The sequence below is a fragment of the Cygnus atratus genome, chromosome 5 (genome assembly GCF_013377495.2).
Source record: "Cygnus atratus isolate AKBS03 ecotype Queensland, Australia chromosome 5, CAtr_DNAZoo_HiC_assembly, whole genome shotgun sequence".
Lineage (NCBI taxonomy): Eukaryota > Metazoa > Chordata > Aves > Anseriformes > Anatidae > Cygnus > Cygnus atratus.
In genome coordinates this window covers 53,016,135-53,041,735 of record NC_066366.1, presented here as the reverse complement: position 1 = coordinate 53,041,735, position 25,601 = coordinate 53,016,135, and the positions used below count along the sequence as shown (strand labels likewise).

The 25,601-nt window shown below is 35.8% G+C and overlaps 1 protein-coding gene across 5 annotated transcripts in view; it reads right to left on the bottom strand.

The window, feature by feature from the left end:
* Window positions 1-1,356: 1,356 nt before the first annotated feature.
* The window catches only part of EML1 (EMAP like 1), a 122,375-nt gene continuing 98,130 nt past the window's right edge, over window positions 1,357-25,601 (bottom strand). For all 5 annotated transcript variants that reach the window (XM_035566831.1, XM_050711098.1, XM_035566830.2 and 2 more), the window contains 16 exons: window positions 24,968-25,117; window positions 22,955-23,024; window positions 21,069-21,179; window positions 19,167-19,262; window positions 18,517-18,651; window positions 16,937-17,036; window positions 14,531-14,685; window positions 13,758-13,883; window positions 13,374-13,505; window positions 10,868-10,935; window positions 9,478-9,566; window positions 8,855-8,952; window positions 8,653-8,740; window positions 8,378-8,473; window positions 3,185-3,315; window positions 1,357-2,920 (listed from right to left, as the gene is read on the bottom strand). In XM_035566831.1, the coding sequence (XP_035422724.1) occupies window positions 2,795-2,920; window positions 3,185-3,315; window positions 8,378-8,473; window positions 8,653-8,740; window positions 8,855-8,952; window positions 9,478-9,566; window positions 10,868-10,935; window positions 13,374-13,505; window positions 13,758-13,883; window positions 14,531-14,685; window positions 16,937-17,036; window positions 18,517-18,651; window positions 19,167-19,262; window positions 21,069-21,179; window positions 22,955-23,024; window positions 24,968-25,117 (1,771 nt within the window). In that variant the 3' untranslated portion in view covers window positions 1,357-2,794. The remainder of the gene's footprint in view (window positions 2,921-3,184; window positions 3,316-8,377; window positions 8,474-8,652; window positions 8,741-8,854; window positions 8,953-9,477; window positions 9,567-10,867; window positions 10,936-13,373; window positions 13,506-13,757; window positions 13,884-14,530; window positions 14,686-16,936; window positions 17,037-18,516; window positions 18,652-19,166; window positions 19,263-21,068; window positions 21,180-22,954; window positions 23,025-24,967; window positions 25,118-25,601) is intronic.

Genomic DNA, 25,601 nt, shown 5'->3' with positions numbered 1-25,601 from the left:
GTAGAATTTCCCGGATAATGAAAGACGAATAACTTTAACAGCCATGAAACGGATATTTGCCTCTAGAAGTTACCCACCATTTGCCAGTTCTGCTAATACATTTATCTTGTTTTCACAGGGAACAAAGACATTTAACAGCAAAAGTTAGAAACAGAGGAGCAGCAGGAACTCATATGGGATGGGACTGTTGAAAACCCCCTTTGATCAGTAGCCCTAGGGATGAACTTGCAGGATTCCTCATCTATTTCTTCTACGGAATAATGATTCAAAGTGAAGAAGGGGATCACAAATACATTACCACCCAAGACTAGCACAGCAGGAGAAGGATGAACCAGGAGTGAGCCAACCCAATTTGTAGCTCGTTTTCTCTGTCATAAGTACTGACTAATCATCTACAATTCTGAAAGCAGAAAACCTGAAAGAACTTCATATGCAAAACCAAAAAAAAATAATAATAAACATGAGGTATCATGACATAAACTATCTAAACAAGATCACAACCTGTCATTTGAACATTATGACCTCATTGATTTAACACTAGGATGGGCATAAATTCTATGCCCTAGTTCCACATACTTCAAGCAGAGGGAGACTGACGTTGCCATCAAAAGTTGTTCCACTGCTCCTCCATCTATTTACTTCCCTCTTCACATCGCGGCTTCTTCTGCCTCAGTACAAGCATTCATACAGCTGCACAGCTAAACCTGAGGAGGCAACTAAGGAAAAGTGTTTTCTGTTTTGTAGTAGTAGCTGTTTGCTTGCTTGGCTTCCCCTCACCTCCTCCCAGGTCCATCCCCTTCCCAGCTGGGTTCGCCCTATAGCTTCACTAACTCCTGTACTGCTGTACGGGATGGGAATAAGCAGCTGGGGGTAAGACCTCATCCTTCAGTGACAGTGCTAGGTAACGACAGCCTAAAATGGCTCTGAAACCACGACCTCAGTCTTACTACTTGAGGACAAGTTCCTAACACAGAGAAGTGTTAGGAGCTCTTACCACAGACGTAACCCTGTGCAGTGGAATGACATTGCTCTACCTGTCACGTACTCAGAAATAAATGACATTTACTTGGAGGTAGACCAAAAAAATCTGTAGGTGAACGCATGCAGCATGTACTTCTTCCCTTCTGTGAAGCCAGAGCTTCACTCTCCATGTGTGAATTAAGGTTTACATTCTCAGTCATGCTAGCGCATGAAATTATGTACCTCAAAATTTAGATTTTATTCCCAAATATTTTCAACAGCTATTCTAATCTACAATTCACAAACTTGTGCAATTAAGTAAAAGCTTGTCTATTCTTGTAAGTATTTAGTGTTAAAGCAAAGATATTTTACTACACAGGAAGAATACAGTGAAAATTCGCTTTAATACATGTTTATTGGTGTCCTGCACTGTCAGTGTAGGAGGTTGGAGATGTAATAAAAAAAGTTTCAAAATTTATTGATTCCATTTCATTTAAATCACTCTAAACAACCAGTGCTTTAGAGTTCAGAGAATTAACGTTTACCGTCCATTACAAGCAAACTTTTAATATTATCTTTTTCGAGTCCACTTAGGATTCCTCTCTTTTTAAAATTCTTCAGATACATTCCTCAAAGTAAACAATACATTTCAATCTGTGTCACAATCACCACTGATAAGGCCTTCTGAACCATTTTATACCACCTCCACTATTACTTCATTGCAAAACACAATCTTATTTCATACTATAAATATCCATCCATGCACAAAACACAGGGGCCAGAAGTTACACATTAATATCTCATGTAGGCTTCCAAGACTTCCTTCACCCTCTGCAGGTTTATGGTACACTTAAAAAGATATCTTTAGACTTGGTCTACTTGGTCTTAAAATACAAATATACAATATCCATAAGCATAAAAAAGTAAAGCTGGGTTGCCTTACCATTTGTTATGAACTGCTAAAATCTTATACATGTACAATATAGCATCATGCTGATTAATATACATATTAGTTAAATATATCAACCAATAATGGGGATGTGGCCAAGCTTTTTTTGTTTCATTTTCAAAAAGAAATTGTTCATATACAAGTAAAAAGATTTTTAATTTAAACTCATCTGGAATACCTGAACCACATAGCCATCTGTAAACCCTGCTGAGATAGTCAGGTTAAACTGGGGTATAACCTGCTGCTTCACTCATCTGAAAGGGCATATAACTCCTCACAGGTGATACCTAAAGTGTGCTACTCCTAAGAGAATGCAAATTTACCAGCATTCACATTTGCAGATCTAGAAGACTAATTTTTGCATCTTACATCTTCATTTATACCTTCTGCATCAATTCGTCGTCCTCCATCAGAAATAATTCAGTACCTCAACAATGCCATAGATTTTTCTAGATAAGTAGATATACAGTACAAAGTGTAGATAGTGAAACAATTAAGCACATATATACAGTCTTTGAAAGGCATTTTTGTGACCACTTTAGCAGTGTTTATAGAAAACATTTAAGATAGTCACATTCCGCTGATACCACTGTATTGCAAACTGTCAAGCCACATTTTTATATTAAACTTGTACTGCATTGTATATTGTACAACAAAAGAGAAAACAATCATTCTTAAGGTGTGACACAATGAAAAAAATCACTAAACTGAGTAAAGTAACCAGCACAGGGCTTAATTTTCCTGAGGTTTGTAAGAATTTTTTTAAACAAAAATCACAGTGACCAGGCTAAACTGCAAACATACTGTTAAGTTTTAAATATACAGTTTATACATAAGTTCTGTGCATGGTCGACTCAATTGTGTATGTTCATACTGACGTTTCCTCTAAATGACTCGCCACTGCATAATACTTGTATCTTTTCCGCCTGTGGAGATGAGATGGGTGTCTTCACAGAGAAAATCTACATTAGTTACATGACTACTATGTCCACCGTACACGTGGCTTGGAGCCTAGAAAACACCATATTAGTGAGAATATGAAGTGTCATAAAAACGTATCACTATCACATAACATTCAGACTACAATGAAACCAAGGCATCACATTACTCTCAAAGTATTTTAATATTAAATTAAAATTTAATTGTAGTCTCAAACTTAAGTAAATCCCTTAGGCATATACACATTCCCTCTTTTTTTCTTTTTTTGTAAATAGGAAAACAACATTTTATGCATTTGTGCAGGATACACGAGTGAATTTTTTTGAAATGCCTTACCCTAAACTGTGAACAGGGATATGAGAAGAGATGTACTTTGCCAAAATCATCCCCTGTTGAGAGCAGTTTTCTCCCGTGTGATCGACAAACAGCGTTGATATCTGTTCCATCGGAACCTTCAGGCCATACACCTGAAACATGAAGGGACTAATTAAATGTTTCTGTAACAGAAACAGAAGTGACAGCTTCGGGTTTTGTTAAAATATTAATAAAGGGTTACTTGTTTAAAAAGCAAAAAAAAAAAAAAAAAAGAAAATGATAAAAATAACTGCAGCTGAGTTAGTATGCATACTTCAGAAGCAGCAAAAGACCAGAACCTAATAGGAAAGTACACAAATCTTTTATTTCCTCTAGTCAGCACAGTGCTTTTTACTCTGAAAAAGAACTTCCATATGGTTATATAGGAAATAATGTTACTGCTTTTATTTTCCTGTCTGCTTATTAATGTATGCACTAACATAGGTTCTTCATATTACTATAGTCTTAAAAACTATGTATGATTCAACATACTTTCTTCATATGACTGAAGTCTAAGACCTAGGAAAGAAGAAATTGCTTAGTTTAACATGTTATTTAATAATTAATGAATGCCTTGAAAAGAAACTGAACCTACTGTAAAATTTTAAGTAATTATATGTGAATAAAGTTATTTATGTAAGTAGTAATTCTTCCTTGTGTACTGTACTTCTTGCTGTCCTTGCACAAAATATCGCTCTAAAATTGAACTATAGGCTACTCAATGCAAGGACCTAGTCTTTGCACCAAATCTTTAAAGCTTCTGAATACTTGCCTGCTGAAACTGTAATAAATTCCAGTCTGTTATTGAAATGTCATGTTTTTTGTATGCAGTACTGTGCATTTTTTTTAAGATGATTTTCATAATTCAGATTTTATCCAATCCCTGCTTTGCATAAATGATGCCAGACTTTCAGAGGCCACTGACATAATTAGGAACAATAAGTGTTCTGATATTATGACAGGAGGCTAAGGTGTCCGCGGGGAAGCCCATTCTTAGCATTATGACTTTCAATGCCTATGTCACACATTTGTTGCTACGTCCCTCTGAAGTCCTACTACTTGAGTGTGTGCTTGCTCACATAGTATTTTTAGTATGTGTCAGGAGGAGACAGTTGCCACTCTGTCCTGCTTACCCTACTCTTTTCCAGGGTGTGTCTATGGGCAGGGCAGGCACACACCACCTTCCCTTACTGGGACACCAGATGGGAATCTGCCCTGTACTGTGGAAACAGCTAGCTTGGATCTGCATACAGTTCTTCCCAAATATAGTCTTTGCATCATTCCACAGAAGCTGAAAAGCATTAAAAGGAAGTGACTTCATGTCTTTTTGCCAGTGATTTTAAGGAGTTACAAATTACTGTAAATAAAATGAAACACGGTATTGATTCATGGACTGCCAGTAACTCGCCTGACCTGTGCAGAAACCCCTCTTTGCTAGGCTGGGATGTTAAAAGAGAGGCGGGGAAGAAAGAAAATGAATGTGCAAAGAAGAAACACAAGAATTGCTACTCATGTGAAATTATGAATACAGAAAATGAAGAGACAGAAAAACTGTTTTAAGTAACTGCTTTGACAAAAGCAGGGTGTATGAACATCAAATGTTAGCTGAAAACCAGACAGGAGTCTTCTCAAGATGTAAATATGACAAGCTGGAGATAACCCCTAAAGGAAATGGTTTAAGGAATAGGATTGTCATTTTAAAACAGGGAAAGAATTATATCAGCATTTTTGCTTTGAGATTCTGTGCTCTTTCAAAATGATTCCAGTGCCCCACTGTTAGTTTTTCTAGTGCACCAGATGAATCACCTTTGCTGAAAAATTAGCCAACATTCTTCCCCCTGCCCCTCCAGTCCTCTGCAGACATGGAAAAAAAAAGCAACCATTTCCATTCTCCTGTTTGAAAATCGATGCCATGCCCTTTTCATCTTTCTCTAAAATTCATTCATTACATCTCTTCTCACAGAACAATATTTACATGTGTAATTATTCCTGTTAGTCAGCGCTCGGACTACATTATCTGTTGGTCCAATATGCAAAACCCAGCAGCGATATTCCAGGTGTTACTGGAGCAGATACTGACAAAGGATGATTACTTCACATTTTGCATGGCTTCCTTTTCATTATATATCCCTCTAACGTATCTGCCTTTTCTTATAACAGAATAGTGTTGATTCATGTTCAGTTTGTATGCAAGAGTAATCTGATCTTTCTGTGCAGAACTGCTCTCTCGTCTGCTATCCTCTATTCTGTATTTGTACAACTGGCTCCTGCTCTTCAGGTATATAACCTTCTCTTTGTCTCTACTGAATTGCCTCCTTTTTTCATATATTTCCTCTGTTACTTCAGACAATTTTCTAATCCTGCAGCTTCATGCCTCCTACAAATATACGCCCTGATTTATCATCCGTGCTATTAATAAAAATATTCAAACAAAAATAATATTCAGTGTAGAGCCTTCTAGACACTTTTGAACGCAACCAGTCTCAGCTCTGCTTTGCTTGCAATGCTTTCAGGCTTTTCACAATGTCTTACATTTCTTCTACTCCTGCCCTTTACCTCAAAACCCAGTTTTTCCAAAACTGGGCATGTAATGTGACCTGATGCCGTGGCTGCGTATCCAGCAGCCCACGGCTCTTTGCAAGAGCACACAGATCAGGAAGCGTTTTACAGTCATTCGTCCTTCACATTTACATGTGTCTGTATCACAAATATCCACCACTGAACACATTTCCTTACATGCAACTGATTTTCAGTTCAATCATCTCTACGCATTTCCAGGCTGATTAATCTGCTCCCATGCTTGAAGACGGGTGTTCAACAGATCAATGTTCGTTTTCCACCTTGCATTGATTATGCTCAGCTGTGAATGCTACGCATACTATTTGGGATTTTTATGTGCTTCTGTCTGAGGGAGAAAATATCCCTAGCTTCGTTAGTCAGTAGTTACTGAAAAATGAATACCCTAGATGCCTCGCCCTTGATGATACAATTGATTCTTATATGGCCAGGGGGGCAACCCCAGCAAGCACTTAAAAAACTGTGATTGCTCTGAGGCCAGAATGTACAGAAGAATAGTAACTTCCAACATTACTAGACTGGCTTCCAATTTATACTTTATGAGCTTCTTCAGTTTATTATTCTATCCAATTTCAAATCTTCCCAAACAGAATTTTGGATTTATGCAGATTGCGTTGCTGAAGTCCATTATTTTCATTCTGTTGCTCTTTTCCTTCCTGTAGTAAGGCTCATGACCTCCCTGATTCCAGTCATTCCTACACGAGACACATTCACATTTTTATTAAGTTCTTTGTACCTCCATAGAAAGAAATCTGGAAGAGAGTCCCCTCCAAGTGCTTATCTATTTTCTGTATGAAGAAAATTCGGAGAACTTTCTGGCTAGCCAGCGTACTGCAACTCATTTCCCAAAAGACATTGGAAGAGTAAAAATCTCACATCCTCAGCAGTTCCTGTGCTTTTACTGATTGTCACCTATTAAAAATTTAATTCATTTGATCTTTTTGGAAGGATGGGCAACAGTATAACCCTGCTATCATTAATATTGTTTTTTCATCAATAATTATAAAGCATTATCTTTATAACTTCCCCAGTCTGAACCTAACTGTATATCTATCAATCCTCAGTATATATGGCACCGTAGTTTGTGGGTTTTTTTGCATTACATATCCTTTCTGAATAATTTATACCCTTTAAAATTTTATTTATTTGACTAACCTATTCACAATCTCTATTACATTACTAAAATGATAATTGTGATAATTATTCAAACTACTAGCTACTTTTATTTATTCCCCGTACTTGTTGCTTTAGCAACAACATATAGCTTACAATAAACCTGTTCAGCATGGAGGACTAAGCATAAAAGCGTCTATGATGTTTCCACGGGTTCTTCATTGGCCCAGTAGGACATTCAGTTCCACAGCATGCTCAAAAAGCTGACTTGCTGCAAGGGGAGGGTGGAAAAAACCTCTCAGCTGTGACACCCCTCTGTCTATGAACCAAAAGCAGCCCCATATTCTAATAGTACCATATTTTCCATGAATCTAATTTATAAAGGAATACTGATTCGAAGTATACATCATTTCAGAACATGTGAACCTTTGATGCTAAATGTAAAGACTTTGTAATTTTTTGTCACATACACTCAAATCCCAGGCACTGAGGACTTGAATATATTATTAGTTCTATAAGGGCCTTCATCTCCCGTATGAGAAACACGGCCAGTCTCCTAGGACTTCCTCCTTTAACTAAATCTGTGGTGTTGTGATACCCAAGCACTGCCTGTCAGTTAAATATTAAAAAATTTGAATGTTTCTTCCTAACATATTGCTACTGCCGTCCCATCTTTTAGGCTGCAAAAACACGTCCTTTCTGGCTCCTTTCAAACATAATACTGCATCTATTCTACTAGAAACATGGGAGAAAATCTTCCCTGCTTACACTGAAACAGACTCTTCTTTGAACATCTATGATGACTTCCTATTTTATCTTAAGGATTCAAGAACTTGAAGGCTCCTGTATTCATTTTTCATAACGATCTGTTAGTTCTGCACATGTTGTGGAATAAATACAAAACTTTTGAGCACGCTATGGAAAGCAACTCCTCCAAAACTGGTAGAAGTCTCATGGGAAAAAAAAAAATCTTGATTTTGTTACATTTTTACTTCTTTTCCCTTAGATTCCTTTCCTCATTTACTTGTTATATATTCTATTAAATTGGCATCAAATTGCATTCAAGTACTTAATGACAGGACTGTCATCTCTTCTGTGTTTGCATAGTAACCAGTGCAAAGGAAATTGGTTCCAATAAGGGGATTTGGCCCAGTAGCTGCATAGATAAATGGTAATTCTGTAGAAATAGAACATTAAATTGAAAGAGACCAGCAGCAACACCAGTGTGACAGAAAGGACAGTCTGCGATTTCTTCCTTTTCTTCCCTCGTGTCGTAATTTAAAATTTATACTTGAAGCTAGCAGGAATATTAAATCAGAGTCTTTCTGGATTGAAATAAGAGGACAGATTGTAATAAGAATGGCATAACAGAAGTTCTGTGTTTTCCCCTGAAACGTGAATAGTCATATTTCATAAGAAAAAACTGGCTTTCATGGTATTTGTGAATAACAAATGATAAAAGCTTCTATGAGGAAAAATACTTACCAAAAACATGGAACCCTAAAGTACAGGTGTAAGTGGCCCATTCTATATCTCTAGTTGTTTCAACACTCACTACTTGTTTACAAGCTGATGGGATCCCTACAAAAGAAGAAAAAAAGCATAACGTCTTTAATTCTCAAATTGTATAGGTTTTGATTGCAGCAGATGAATTAAAACATATGGTCTATCTTGGCAGTTATATGGTCTCATTTAAATTTTAAATCTGAATTAGACTGCCTGAACTTTGTACAAAATGAGTAAATATAATTTTTACTCACAGTATAGGATTTCATAATCTCCTGAATTAGACACAAGATACTGTGAGTTAACAGACCAATCCAGATGAGTAATAAAGCTGGAATGACCCTGTGAAGAGAAAAATATAACATTAACTAGCATCACTCAATGTGACCACATTAATAGTGCTACAAAACATACTTAAGTTGTTGTTATTGAAAAAAAAAAAAAAAGATTACTTACCGAACATTTGCCAATTCTAGTGTACTTTCTTCCATTTTCATTAACGCCATATATATAAATACAGTTGTCATGGGAACCTATTGCCAAGAAGTTTCCATCTATAAATGCAAAAGTCAACTGTAATTATTCCAGTAAGGAAGAACTTAGATTAATTTTGAAAAGTTAGTACCATGAAGAATAGGAACTGTTCTTAAAGGTTTTGACAATGAAAAGGAGAAAAAAGGTGATTTTTTTTTCCCTTTGTCAGTTGCATTTGATGCCTGTTTCAAGATTATAATAGAGCAAGTTTATACAGAAAGCATTACTGTTAACACATGGCACTTCTGGAAGCATCAACTGTCCATTTAGGTCTAACCTGATTGCAACAACCTGCCCAGTTAAGTTGTGATTGTTTTTTCCTTCCCAGTGAAACTACAACAAATGGGGGTGGGTGGAGTGGAGGCAGTGGGACCTAGAACTTAATACATCACACATACCGTGTTGCCAGTGTTTCACAGTGTATTTATTTTCAATTTAAATATTTCAAGTGGGAAATTATTGTAGAAGTAAACCCCAAACTTAATTAAGAAAATTCAATACTTTTTCTTTTTTAAAAAAACAACAGTAAATAAACACTCTCAAACCTGGTGAGTAACGCATTACAGACAGCTGTTCATTTCCATCTGTGTGTACAGTGACCAAGTCTTTCGTTTCTGTGTCAAACACAAACCACCTGTTGTAAATACAGAAAGAGGCAAATAAATCATTCCATAAGGAATTCAAATCTACTGTAATCTTGACCAACTTTTCTTCTGTCAAAATAGCAGAAGTTTTACACCAGAAAAAGAAAAACAACAACTGCTACTCATTTTGCTTTATTTTATTTTTAACAGGATAGTTTCTTTAAAGTGTTTTTTAACCAGAACAACTATCAGGCATTAACCCTGATATTAAGCCTCAGATTTTATTTTGTTTTACTACGTATCATTCATTTGAATAAAGAAAGAATTATATATAGTGATCCTTCTACTTCAAGACTGCTGTATGTTATACTAACATTTAAATTGATATTTACATTAAGTCTTAGAGCAAAAGAAAACACGAGCAAGAGCTGGGACCACGAAAAATATCATAGACAGTCTTGGCTCACGACCTATAAGGATTCTGTGCATTTTCAGTTAAGTACAACTGCTTTCAGCACTAACGGCAAAGTCTGCCCTCAAGTGACATTACAGGAAAGGATGAAATTATGGTAAAGACGTTTCACTGTGACTTAGACAGTCAAGGTTAAACCAACGGTCTGCCACTGATCCAGTATGAAACCAAGGGTTCAATCTTCCCTGTAAAAGACAGAAACTATTTTTCACCCTGTTTTTTGCCCTCCTTGTCTATCACATTCTTCAGGCAGAACAAGTGTTGTAATATGTATTTTAACGCTATGTCTAGCACAGTGGGACATTTGCTAAAATTTTGTTAAAGCATCTGGATATTACTGCGTTAGACATAATAAGCCCCTTGTTAAATTTAGAATGAGCAACCTTTTTCTATGTGATTTCTTCTATACTGCTTTCCAGGCCTCAGGGAAGCTCTCTGTATACATCTGTAAAGTTAATTATTTATCTCAGACGCCTCCGTTAAACTCTCCTTTGCCACGATGGAAACAAAGATTTAATATCTAGGTCACTGGTGTCATGAGAACCCCTTCTGTCCACAGCCTAACACTAACCTAGACTTCCTGTCCTGCCAAAACCCACCTCCTGGCACTGATCTTAGATTGTCACTGTCCCAGGGCAGAAGCCTTCTCTTCATTCTATGTCCATGCAATACTCAGCAAACACAGGGTACTGGTCCAAGACCAGGATTTCTAGGAATTATGGGAATACAAAAAAATTTCATTCTCTAATCCAATTCAATTCAATATCGGATGAACATACATCACGCGTCTGCAAAACAAGAACATTTACTTGAATGTGGTGAGCTGGAAAAATCACGTATTGTTTGTTGGTGCCCAAGGTGCACCTCTGTGCATCTTACCTTCCAGTTAGTGTTCCTACTGCAACAACAGATGCTGAAGGATGAAAACCTGAAGACTGTGCTGGATCCTAAAATGTTTCAGAAGAAAACACACATTTTTAGCAATCCAAGTTATAACAAAAATACATTTTAGTTATCTTCTGCAAGACCACAGTAACTCTCTCTTGTGGTTTTCAAATACAAACTTGAGGGGGAAAAAAACACACATTTTTAACTCATTGAAATATTACCCAATAGATTTTTCCCTCTGTACGAGGCTACTGTTTTCTTCACTATCTAATCTAAAAATAACTTGGCAAATGATTTCATAACAATAATGTTGGCAAAGGCAACTTCTCACCAAATCACAAACAAGAGATAAAAATAACTTATTAGAGTTGACCTAAGAATTAAGTACCAAAGCTGAAGTTTGCCTATTGTCTAAAGGACAAGCAAGTACATCTTTCGACAAAAGGTATGTATCACTGCATAGTGGGGTAAAACCTAACTCCTGCCCCCACCAAAAGACTTTTTCAGCACCTGCCAGTTGCAGCTTAATGGGAGACTAAGGGCATGAACTGAGTTTGTTATTTTGATATACAATTTTAAAATATCTTACTTCGTGTAGCATATTATTCTGGAGACATAAGAAGAATTGCAGTGTTCTTGTCATTTAAACTTATGCCTAAAAAAATCATTTCCTTTCTAAAGCCTCTACAGTTACAAAGAATGAGCTCCAGAACCCTTAGGCGATAGGAGAAAGTCTCAAAATAAACAGCTTATTTCTTTCTGACACCTGCCAAAAATAATTTTAAAGTGTAAGCAAAAAAATCTAGTAATACTTCTCACAAAAATGCTTATATCCTGGATTTTCTATATTCCAGAACAGTATCATATTGTAGCCATCTTAGTAAATCTATTTACATTTTTATCAATTTGTAATTATTTCCCCTAGTGGCTTGGTGTGAGGTGTATCCTCATTAGTTTAAGCAAGTGAATAATTTCAGAGAAGTTACTAACTCCATTAAAAAAATTGTGTCGTGGTTTTTTTTTCCCCTCAGAAAATATATTTTCTTCATTAAGCCAGAGGTTCAAACAACAAATTTCATCTTAGCAGTAACCTCTACTCATAACTATATTAAAAGATTTTACATAGATTCTCATGGCAAAAATGGGTTAATATGAAATGACTTATTTACTCTAGATAAGCAGTCAGTGATCTACGAAATACTGTCTCAGACATTTCAAGTGGTGAATAAGAACATTTCCAAGATTGATAATAAGTCTTAACAAAGCAGTGTGTACTTGGAAGGGAAAAAAAATCTAAATCTAGTTTAATGGACCTCCTGCTCTTGTCATCAACCTTTTTCAAAAGCGTAAAGTTAAGTAAAGCAGTTTCTTAAACTGTTTCGGTCTCTTCAATTAATTTAGAAGATTCTCATGTCAACAAAAAAAAATGGATCTTGGAACATATGACGTTGGTTAGACAGAATAAACTCCCTTTTCCACATTCACCAAGCAAGAGTGATTTAACAAGTGCATACAAATGGCACAGGATACTATGAGAGAGCACAGCAAACTCTCTTGTGTTAAGATTGTTTCAACCTGATGTAATAGCTTGCAGTTATTGCAGATGTGTCGCATTCAGCGAGTCTTATCAATACAAGCCATAACATAAAATGTTACATAGGCCTGAATAATGAGCAATCTTTTTTTGAAAAATGTTGCATGATTAAGAGTTTTGAAACAAAATGTTAATAGAAGACTGCTTGGGGGAAAAAAAAAAAGCAGAATCTCAAAATAGAGACAAAAGCATCACCACTGTCTCTAGGAGAAAAGGCGATGTCTTCTTTTGGACAAACATTTAGAAAGGAGAACAGGTGTCAAAAAAGAACTCTAAAAATCAGTTCCTGGAGGTGCATGTAGTAATCAAGATCACGTTATTACAAAGCCAGTAGGAGTTTGCAAATGAACAAATGAGTGCCTAAGTACAGCATAAAACTGAGCCTTCACTATGTATTCCTTCCATACCTGAACACTAAGTTTCATACCAGAGATAGTAAATTAAATTCTAAGACATACATGTTCATTTGTGGATAGAAAGTATTAAAAATCCTAACAAAATACAGAAGACAAATAAAGGCTTAAAAATGTCACAAAAATTATTATCCTTATTAAGTTTGACTATTATCATTCTCAGGCCATAATAGTAATCCTAATCAGAACTACTGTTAAGTGATAAATACGTCCTAGCTTTATTTTTGTTCTTCTGCTCCTAGTAAAATAAAAATTATGAAAGTCAACAGCACTGTATACCTCTGCACGATGCAGCACACACATCCATATAATCTAGGCCTAATTTTTTTGTTTATAGCAGCGTTGTGCCCATTTTAAGAAAGAAATGTTATACGACTTGTTTCTTCTTCTTCAAGTTAATACTTTAAGGTACTTTATGTTAATAATTATATTAAAAGCACAAATTGAAAAGTTCAGTAAGAGGAGTAGACTTGTGTTTATAAACATATACCTCTATAATCTTGTTCCAGATCGGATGATGAGTGGTAGCATCCCAGAGGGTAATGTGTTTGTCATGCCCACAAGTGAAGAACTGAGGTTTAGAGGAATGGACTGCTAGTCCCCAGAGCTCATCAGTGTGACCCTACGTGAACAGAAATGTTTCTTAACAAGGAGGACAATAACATTAAAATATTTTTAAGCAGGATTAAAATGGCCAAACTATGCATTAAAGCATTAGAGAAATATGTTGTTTTGGATAGATGCTAATAAGCATGTTATTTATTGCCAAAAGTGTCATAAATGTGAATTCATCTATTATTGCAGTACTTAAGTTTGACCTCTAACTTTATTGCTATGACCCACTTGCAAACTTTCTAGAAAGGCAACAGCTTACCTGGGTAATAGGGAAAAAATCTCCTGACAGCGTGCCTTGTAGGACGAAGTTTCTAGTAGTTCCTATTAGTACGACATCACCTTTTCCCTCAGCTACCGTTCTTATTGGGCCAAACTGTTCTGGAATCTGTGTTCATAACAGACAAACAGATAGAAAAGTGAGAATACAAACTGATTTGTCAAGCATGACTTTTTTTTTTTTTAAGGCATTTAGCAATTGCATTTTAACATGTTGCACAGAGAAGAAATAAAATGGGTGAATATACATCCTTGACTTCCAAAAGTTTGGAACAACTTGCATCAGACAATACTTATCTGTGGAACGTTATGTTTGTACAGATAAACAAAATATTTGAACAGAAATGGTTCCTTCATGCAATGTTCGCTCAATTGTATTTTACTTCTGACCATGATATTTGATTAAGCATTTCCATTCAGTGTCAGGCTTTTTATTGCTAGTACTTTTTTTGCAAGGTATATTTCTTTAATCGCAAAGTAGGTTTTGAAAGATTCAGTGCTAGTCCCAATATAAAATTCAAAAGAAGATATGAAATTTAAAATATGAAGGAATCTCAGTGTACAAACAAATTTTAATAAACAGTCTCTCAGACTATCACAGGCTCATTATCGCAGGATATGACATTTTACCATTGATTTGCTTTTTCAAAGAATGTATATCCCTAAGGAAAGAAAATGATTTTAAAAGATTTCTTCAGAAGACAGTTAAAATTTCACTTTCAGTGGCAGAGTAAATTTAAAGATAGGTGATATCACCTCAGTTTTGTGAAGTTTTTGGTAATTTCCATTCCAAGATATTAGCTTTCGGTCTTTTCCACCTCCTGATACTAATGTGCCATCTCGCAGCATACAGAGTGCAAATATTCCGCCTTCATGTGCCCCTTGAACTGCGTGGCTTATTCTATTGGTACCTGGATATAAGGAGAACAGATCTACTAGTGAAATACTCAGCTTAATGAGTCCTTTTACCCCAGCTTTGTTCTTTTCTCCATTTCTCTACTTCCCAAGGATTACATCTAAACAACACTAACAGTGGGAATAGTGTTGCACCTAAATGCTCAGACCCACAAATGAGAATACATCAGGCCATCTCAACAACATGTTCCCCCTTCATCTCAAAACCGTATTGCCCTCATCTCAGAAATTAAAGTATACATATTCTCTTAGTCAAATTCAAACGTCATGTAAAACAGGTTCATTTAAACCTTTCATGGGGGTTTAAGCTAAACTGTTTGACATCACACATGAACTGCAGTGTGATGTCATCACACTTGAACTATGCATGTTATTAACAAAGAAACAATAACCCAACCACTTGGTATCCTCCAAGGATGTTCCACAGCCATCAGACACCTAACTTGTCCTGAAGTCTAAGTTAGAAGTCCTTTCTGGTCTGGCAGAAGGTGCTGAATCACTTCCTGAAAGAGCTTGTACTTCTTTATTCACGAGCTTAGTGTCTTCAAGTACCTTCTTAGTCTTAAAAGATCTTCAAATCAACTACATTAGATTGATTATCTCTAATTTGATACCCATTACAATTATGAAACACAAAGAAGCTATTGTTGGTGATTCCTGTTACTTAAACATGCACTTTGCATCAAAACCTGGCTAACTTTAGCACAAGTGAGGGGCTGATGGAAATTGGGAAGAAAAATGCTTTTTCCATTATAGAGTCACATTTGCTTCTAGCCACATCTATGGATGTGTGTGTCAGTTATGAATGTTTTCAACTAAGGGAACTTCTTGCTAAGGGTTCTCTGAAATGGTGGAAGCAGTCCTCGCTTGAAAATGCAGCTCTAAATCAAAAATAGTGAAAACACAGAAAATAAGCTGTAATAAAATAGAATATCAAGAACCAGCTTTTGTTCCCATCCTAAAAGAACCAAGGGAGGTGAGGAGATCTTGCAGCATACAAAGAATTTCCCATTGTTTCCGGGAAACAGGGAAAGACCGCTTACAGTTGAGGCAGAAATTAGTTTACTGGCACAAAGGCAAACCAGCACCTGAGCACTGCACTGACCCTGCCATGCCAGCAGCTGCCACTGTCTCCCTTGTTTGTTGGCAGTCCAAAATAACAACCAAGAGCAGGGAGGAGATGAGACTATGCAATTTCTAAACTTTATTTGGAAGAAAATGTGTTTAAGTATCTTGCTTTAAAATATAGGAAAAAAGAAACGAAGAATAAAAGAGAAGCTGAGGTGTAAAAACGATACCCATCCCTTTCCACAACAATGTCATAATACACCAATTGCTCAAAAGCACAAACAGAAAACTAACAGTTTTAGTAGCTAGTAGTCTTCAGATGAAAAAAGTCTACAAACACAGCTCAGTAAGGTCCAGCTGTGCAACTGATTCACCATGTTGCTCCCAGGTCTTCTGTCCTTCATCTCGAGTATCCTGGGAGAAGGCACAGAGTAAATAAGAAGCAGCTCTTGTCCATACGCCTTCCTTTTATACTAATAAGGCCTCCTTTAGGGGATTCTCCTTATTTCTATGCATGGCACCTCACATACTAAGTAAACGTTTAACATGTTGTTGCTGTTTGCCTTCCGGCAGGAATTATCTTCTGCTGCCTAAAATAGTCTTTCCTTACTAGAAAATGCTTTTTAAGAAGTTTGTCCTATCCATCTGTTCTTTTGAAATGAAACTGAGGAATTCAATTAGATCTGCATATATTTAGCTTGGCTCCCTAAGGAAACAAACAAAGCTATCTGTTGTCTTTTTTAAAGTATATGTCAATAGGCATAATTTTTGCAAACACTGCACTGAGTGACGATATAAGAGATTTGAGATCATCACTTAGGTTAACTGTGTTTCTTGCTATCACCTTGATTAAGGAAAAGAACTTCTCCTGCAATTCCTTATTGTCAGTAAAATCCATTATTGCTAGCACTGCTCCATGATTCACCATGCACAGGGAACGCATTCTATACAACTTTGTGCTATGGCAGTCAAGTGTATGTTGGAACGAGACGATCTTTGAGTTCCCTTCCAACCCAAGCCATTCTGTTTTTTAAGAGCTGGTAGAGAATTCAGACTGGATTGGTTTTGGCAAAGAACTCAAAATAAACAAAATCTTTTCTTCTTAAAATGAGATTATGTTTATGTAAAAATCCAGTCTTTTATAATAAAAAATCACTATTAACTTCAATCTTGTCTTACCTTTCCCCCAAACCAAAATGTTTCCACTTGAGTCTCCCGTAATAGTATCACCATTTTCAGAAAAGGTCACACACAGGACAAACTTTGGTTTCTCTTGTTTCTGCAGTTATGAAAAATACACAGTCACAGCACAACCCATTCGTTTTAGCCGTATGCATTTGAGTAATTAAATTTAGTCTTATACAATTCTGTTATTAAATGTCTTCACAGGAGTTAAATACATTCCCAGAGTCTAAACAGCTACTTTATGCAAAGGCAAAAGATGCATCAGTTGAGGTTGGTGTCCCAAAACTACACCCTTTAGCTACAAGTTATGGATACATTCCTGCAGCAAGTGAGAAGGCCTGCCAGCTTTTAACACAAGACCAGAAATGTTCTGAGACAAACTGAATCCCCCAACTCCCTCCTCATCCCAAAGGCTTTAAGTATTTAAAATGGCCAAAGATGCAAGTAAATTTTATTAACAGAGTTTTTAACTCTATGGTTTGTAGGAGAAACGATATTATGAGAAAGTCTGTCTGCAGTGTAAAAATTAAGAAATCATCTCTTGAAAGAATGCTAAGGTTCAGTAATGGAAACACTGCTTTGAGACCCTGCAAGTTACTGACAGCAACAATTGGTGAAAAGGATAAGAGGACAAAAAATTCACTAGCTAGTAGTGTTTAAGGACATGATTTACAAAGTTTGTTGACTACTGGTTTGTATGGCCTCTTTTCTTCCTCAAACAAGGAACTGTTATTAAACTAGGGCCACCACAGTTTTACATTTGCAACAACTAAAATGAACAACAGAACCATAACAGAGGCAGAAATCTGTCCAAGTAGCCTAGAAGTTAAAAATAAAAATGAAAAATGAAAACTAACAAAATTTAAATGCTTTATCTCTGCATTTCGACCTTATTTCACACAAAGTACATAAATTGACATTGCAAAATAGTTGTTTTGACTATACTTGCAAGTCACAACTATGCAAGTAGTTAAATTGGCCCTACTGTAGTTATCTGCAGTCATTGCAAACATCCCTTTTTTGTGCATACCACTGCTGTAAAGCTTAGTCTGTATTTAAGAACAAAACCAAATCAAGACCTTGAAATGAAAATATTTAACAAATAGTGCCCAGCTCAGTCTGTATTTCAGTTACATAAGTCTAGGTATCTGAGCAGAACAGAGGTAAAGGAAAGAATATTCATAGTCACGTAATTTATAACTGAACTAGAGGGAGGGTTTTCTTTTCTTTGATAAAATATTTTTTAAAGGCATACAACACTATTTTTTTTTTTTTTAACTTGAAGTAAGCATAAGTAGTTTTAAGGTAATTTTATTTTGATAGGGTAGGGAACTATAAAGAATATAGGAAGAGGAATGCAAGGAACAGAATGGTACCTGCACTCCAAAACTTCATTGTGATGAGAACCCATGAAAATGTCTCTGTGCCGTACCATGAATGCTATCTAAGGTTTATACAATTTCAAATTTAATCATGATCATGTTGCTTTGATTTCCTCAAACCTTATTAACCCTTACTACTTGGTGACTGTACCATTGCTATAAGCACAAAATTAAATAAATATATTATTTTACCTCAAATAATCCTTGCTTTTTAATAAGGGAATTCCCTTCTAGTGTCCAAAAATAAAGGTGTGATTTTCCACAAGTAACTATTATATTTGTATCAGTAGGGTGAAAATCTGCAGCAAATACAGCTTCATTAGAGCACTTGAAAGGAAAAAGAAAAACATTGTATCAAAATTTAAAATTCAAAGAAAACAAAACAATGTGAAATTGTTCTCTAGTTAGATAAATTGATCAACTCCTGATATAAGAAAAAATAGTGTGGATTGAAATACTTTGGTAGAATATTCTGAAGCAAAAAAGACTAAAGTCAAAAAGATTACTTTTTTTAAAGTTAATTTTGAAGGATAACTTTGATAGTATCACATAACGAATCATGCTTTATGAAACTTAGTTTAAGATGCTTCTTTTCTGCACATGGTCCTACCATTGTTTCCCAGACTTTTCTAATAAATTGTAGAATGAATACAATAGTAAAATTAAAAAAAAAAAGAATAGAAAGAAAACAGCTGTTAGGATAATCTTAACAGCAAGAGGAAACATTCATTTTCTTCATGTTCTTTGCCTTTTATAAAATGGAAGTGCTAAAAAGTCACAAGGCATTTTATGACAAGAAATCCAGATGTACATAAGTAGTACAAAATATCTTATTGCAACACCTTGACATCTGCCAGCTTTTCTTCTTTCTGCCAGTCCCACACTGAAAGCACATGGTCATTTGAGTCATCCACTGAGCACAGGCTACTTCCTCCATTCTGAAGCAAAACATGGAAAATATTAATACATCCCACAATAAACATTAGAAACATATAAATACATATCCAAAATACTTAAATACTTCCCAGTAGTTTAAAATGATTTATTTACATTGTTATACTTCTAGTCATCCCATCTAGTCATCCCTAGATCTTCAAGAAATATAATAATTTATAGTATCATTGAAAAATAGGGCTAAAAAGGGATCTAGAAAAGGAACTCTGGTAAACTGTAGACAAACAGACTTTGGCAGGAATGAGGTATGAATCTCTTTTTAAAAATTCAGTGATGCAACCTCCCAAGGCAAAATACACATTATCCATATTATTAAGAAGGCTTTTCCTGATGATTATATGGAGTTTGTTTCTTGCAATTTAATCAAATACTTCTTGTCAGATCTACTATGGAAACCGGGATCAATTTCACTCTTCATATAGGAATAATGGACCAAGATCAGGGAATATTATAAAAACGTAAAAAATGACTTATTCCTGACACGTGTCTTTGTCATAGTTCCATCTTCTATCAGTCTTTCTCATCTTAATGACCCTAATTCATTCAGTCTTATTTCATGCAGCATATTAGATAGACTCTCCATACCCCTTTTTCTGGGGTGTGAATCCCAAGACTAGATGAGGAACTCCAATTGGGACTCTGCCTGAACTGAGGGGAGCTGACGGATATCACAGGTCTCACTAGCGATGTTAACTGCTGTATAATCACCAGATCTTTTTCCAAGTAGCAACTGTCTAGAAGGTAGTTTTCAGACCTGTTTTTTCTAATTTGGGAGGGGAGTCATTCCTAGCTTTGTGTCTACAATGGAATAAACCATCAAGTAACTTCTAACTGCTTTCCAGCCCATTCAAATATTTTTTATTTATTTATGTTGTTCCTGGTATTAACCATGTCAGCTTTGACTGTGGATAAGCTTGCTGGAACAGAATGAGCCTGTGGTTACATGAGCATTCTTTTGGCAGCAATGCTGACAGTCTTTCTCCTGCCACCCATACTACAGCCACGTGTTGCTGCCTCTTGAGCTGAGCCAGCACAGAAGTTTGTACTATCACAGAGTGAGCCTTTTTTGGGAATAGATCAATTTTAGAGGGGAAAAAAAGAAAAAAGACCCAAACAAACTATTTGATTTTGTTTGCATACAATTTTGCTTGGTTGGTTTTCTGATGCATTAGGTCCCAATACGTATCTCAGGCACAGCTACAAAAATAATTGTGCCAACACAAATCAAGAGGTGAGACAGACAGGAATTAGTAGCCTGAAGACAGGGCTGTTTGAAATGAGAAATGCAACACTGCTATAGACTGGGAAGTGATACTCAAAACAAGCTAAGCTATGACTGTGAAATCAAAGCATAAAGCAAATACATTAAACACTTGCTTTCTCGTGGCATCTGCTAATAGCAATCCTCTGCTATAAACAATATTTTATCCTTCAAAGCCAACCTTGATCTGCATTCTTTCACCTTTGTAGAAAGCCAGCTCTCTCAATTCACTCCTCTCTTTTCTAATTCATATAAAATATTGTCACCCACATTCCTGCAACTGCTTGTCCCTGAAGAAATTAATTGTGTGTTATGGTCTGCACATGGTAGAACTGAGACTGCTGAAATATTACTAACTTTAATAATGACAAACCATTGGAAGCAACTGGGCTAAGAGGTTTATTTCACTAAAGAAGCAGCTAAAGAAAAAAAACCTTGGATATTTGCTTTGGTCACTGAAGCTAAACTTGCAAATCTTCAAAGACCTGTTTGGCAAACATTCTTAATATGACTCTTTTACTTTACTTACAGATTTAGAAAAAGCAATGCAGGTGACGGCTCGGTCAAAAAAACCCATTCCAATGACATGCAGTGTATTCAGAGTTACAGAATCCCAAACACGTACGTGTGGTGGTAATTGCTATAAAATAGACACAGAAATAACAGTTGAGAGAATGGTGGCAAAAAATATCAGGATTTAAAAAAAAAAGTGAATGAATCCAAATAACATTTTAAAACTATTTAAGGTGTGAAAACTATCATAACTTCTCTAAAGCCAACTGTGTAAGCACTGAGACACTACAAATGATTTACTGATTACCATGCCTAGGATCAACATTTGGGATTGAGTATCCAGAGTGTACAGCATTTCAAGTCTCACTGATCTTTGGTAGTTCACTGAAGTTAATGAAGAATGTCTTGAAACATTACGTGGAAACCATTGATGACCTTGCAACGTGGGACCTACTGGTACACTAACGATCATCAATGTAAAGTGAACAAAATTATTCTGGTCAACATCAAACGACAGGTGCAAAAAGATCACGAATTTCTAAACTGTATGCAAATAGCCCAAGAACAATTCCTTATCAAAACTTTGTGGTTCCTCCTTCCTCCCCTCAATTCCTGGCTTGTGTAACACAGACAGCCCCACACGTTCAACGTGAAGACAGAAATGCATCTCAAAGCCACTAGAGGGCAACCCCAGGAAGTACATGTTTATTAAGTTTTATTTTTAAAACGGCTATGTTTAAAAACATAGTATCTTCATACTTTACAGGAAAACAATGAAGGCCATATTTTAGTTCTGTTTTTCCATGCCTTTTCAAATGAAATAAGTTTTATTACAAATATATATATATATACATGTAAAAGCAACAACCAGTCACCCTCTCATAAATTGTGAAATTATCCTAAAAAATATCTATTTGTTTTAGAAATAGTGTTTACATAAAGATTCTCTCTCTCTCTCTCTCTCTCTATATATATATATATATATACACACACACACACATATATATCAAGCTTTCAGGTTTTATTTCACAAATACAGTCATGAAAAATTGTATTTATGAAGTTTAAAAAAGTACCAGAGATTTCTCCAACACACAATAGCAAATAATATTTTATGTTACTCAACTAAGTTATCTTTAGATAAACATTATACTGTGCAACTGGATTTCGTTTTCCTAATTTAGTTATACTATCAAGTATACTGAGGATTTTTTTTATCCTGACTTAAAATTCTTCTTTGACATCTACCCAAAATTTTGCAATAGTTTTACTACAGTCAGCTGCGTTTACGCTGAGCAACTTTTTATTCATTCATTTCCTGCCTCTGCTTGTATTCATTTTTTTCCTCACTTGTCAGCTCTTTGAGGTGAGGTTCATCATACTATGCTCAAATAAATTCCTAGCTTACAACTAAGCTTTACAATAATAATGATAATAATAGACAATTATTCTTGTCTTGATGGTGGGAAGAATATATTTTTTTCAGCAACATAAAAACATAAAGCCATTTTTATTTGTACTTTGGGTTTGGTAGCTGTGGTCAGAAATGAAGTGGTGTAACATACAATTTAATCTCCTTCTGCTTCCCCTCTTTTCCCAACACTCATTTTCACTCTCAGGTCTCCCTTATAGGCTTATCCTTTCATGTCTCTTTTGGAGACCAACTCCCAAATTACTTTGGTCTTTATAAGTAATGGAACCAGAAACCAGACTGATCTTGATAATGGAACAGGATAAATCTGATATTGTGCAACAGGCTCTCTCAAATTAAGTTTTGTTTGTGTTCAGTTCTAAAATTTAAAACCAGTTTAACTGCCACGTGAAAAAGATACATCATTTATCTCCTCGGTAACATATCCCTGTGAAATAAAACCAGTTATATGTCAGCAAAGGAGTTACTCACTTTTCCATCCTTGGATGTACCTGCAACTTGACCTGTGGCTATAGTGATCCTATCAGGATGGACAGCCAGGCTAAAAAAAGAAAGACAGACAGAGGGCAAACTTATAGGCACTTATTATTATATTCCATTAGATTTTTGCTTGAGCATGTAGTAAACAGGCTTATTTTAGTCATACAAAACACACAGCACACACGTCAATATTTTAAAATCATAAAAACATAACTGATAATTATTTTCATGCTCTTTCACTCCAAAATCTTATGAACAAAGTGGTAATTTGCTTAAGCCCTAATACCTCAAAGCATTTATCAAACAAGCACCAGCCTCATGCTGGGACTCATCTCACCTAGATTTAACTGCTTACAATGTATAAGGACTTTATGGTTTGAGCTAGTTATCTAACTTCAGCTCTCTCTCATCGAATGTTGTAGAGATACAGTCAGCATCATAAATGCAGTCTAGTGACAGTCTTCCAGACCACACATATTTATCCACTCAAACATAAGACAAATTGCTCGCTAGAATGTGTTAACCAACGTATTGCAGCAACTCCTCTGGGGTGATACCAAATTCTTCTTTGTAATATTTTTCAAAAGGTTACTAAAGGAGTTTGTTTGTTTGTTTGTTTTCAAATAAATAGCATACAAAAATTAGAAAACTGATGATGTAACTTCTAAAATTAGAACTGTAAAATTCACCAGTGTTAATGTCTCTAACTGGAGTACAGCCCACTTTTGCCTAAATTCTATCTTAATTCTTTTTTCACTGCATCTGCTTTGCATACAGTTCTAGAGGCGAAGTACCCTGAAAAAATGAACTGTGGCAATAATTCATTCAGCTTTATGATGCAGAAATGTATCCTCTTTCTAATAAAACAAAGATTTGAAATGTCTGAAGAATTAGAAAATTTTAAGGAAATAAGATGGAAGAGGTCCAAGTTAAGATCTCCTTGTAAAAGAGGTAGATTACACAAATAATTCAGTTTTATGAAACATACAATGCAAAGATTTGATTATCAGTTCTATTTTTGGCTTTCAGTGACAACAGGTGTTTCATAAACCTTAACTCAAAGAAAGGATGTCAAACTCAGTTCACACATTAGGGCCAATCAGATAATCCGGGTGCTCTTTTTCAGCTACACTCAGCAAGTAGTATTGACAGATAGAGTCAAGATAAACCATATGTTTATTTGCATTTCAATTCAATGTTACTGATATTTCCTGATATCTAATATCCTCTAAGCTTAAACACAGCAAAATCACTTTGAAGCTCAAGCTGGCATGTCTGAATGACAGCAGACAAACCAGACTGCTCAGGGCTAGTTTGCAGGATATTTGCCATGATGTACACATGCTCGAAGACTACCAGGGAGACTGCAGATGAGATTAAAACTGTTTTACTGATTAAACTGAGCCTAAAGGACCAGACACAGATAAGATGAATAATTCAATCCTACTTCAACAAGGATGGTGAGTGAAAACAGAGCAACAAAACCTAGCAGATCTACAGACAGATTTCTCTACGTTTTTGTATTCTCAATGTAAAAAAGTGTATCATGGAAAATAAGTTTTCTTGAGTAAATACAAGTAGGAATTGTTAGCAACTAAGACAGAGAGAAAAGTGGTAACTTGGAGAACATCTATACAGCAATGGCATATAGACACCACCAAAGTAGCACAGCACATACAGGAACACAGACTTCAAAGCAGGTTTTGCAAGCAAAGTCAGGCTCTGCTGAGGGACATATTTGGATATCCTCAAGTCTGTGCGACCACATCTTCACAGCAGTTGCTTCTTGCTGACTAGATTAGAGCTGTAAGAGACATCCTTACCATGACTACAATCAGACCTTTACACAATCAGTTTGTGTAAACGCATTGTCAGGCTCAAGGAACCAACCTACGCCAGGTTAGATTATATGAAATTTTCAAAACTGTTAGGAGAAAAGAACAAAGTATTACCAATCAAATACTATTTTATGAGAGAAAAATAAAAGTACAGTGGGTGACTTACCACTTCACATCATCGTTATGACCAGTGTAATGTCTCTGAAGTTGTTCTTCAACATTGAATAACACGACTACAGATGCAATAAAATACACAGTTTCGCCCGTTGGAAGAAGATATAGGTTACTGCGACAGTCCCGACCCCGATATCCATAGCTAGCACGTTTGTCAAGATGCAACAACATTATATATGAATTTAGAACATTAAAAATAAGGAAAAATGAAACAGACTTTCTGTCATGTATTTCCTGATAGGCAACATCCCTTGGCTTGAGCGCAGCGTTATCACTTGAGACCCTTCAGAACTCCCTCCCTTCCTACAGTAGGGAGAGCTAAAGTGTTTCACCATCTGAGTGCCTGAAAACCTACATATCATACAGAAAATACATGGTAAAATAGACAGAGACAGGATTTTGTAGGCATACTATCCCCTCAGCATCTTCTGAATTTCTCTAAATGCCAGACTAAGGAAACATTAATTTTGTCCCAAGTGTATTTACTATTTACACTGATTGACCAATTAAAATAAAAATTTGGACTTGATGAAAACATTAATAAGTCCTTCAGTACATCTCTCTGCATTGCATTAGGATTGATTGCATTATCCTTTGTTCAGGTTGATTGATTTCATTATTCTGGT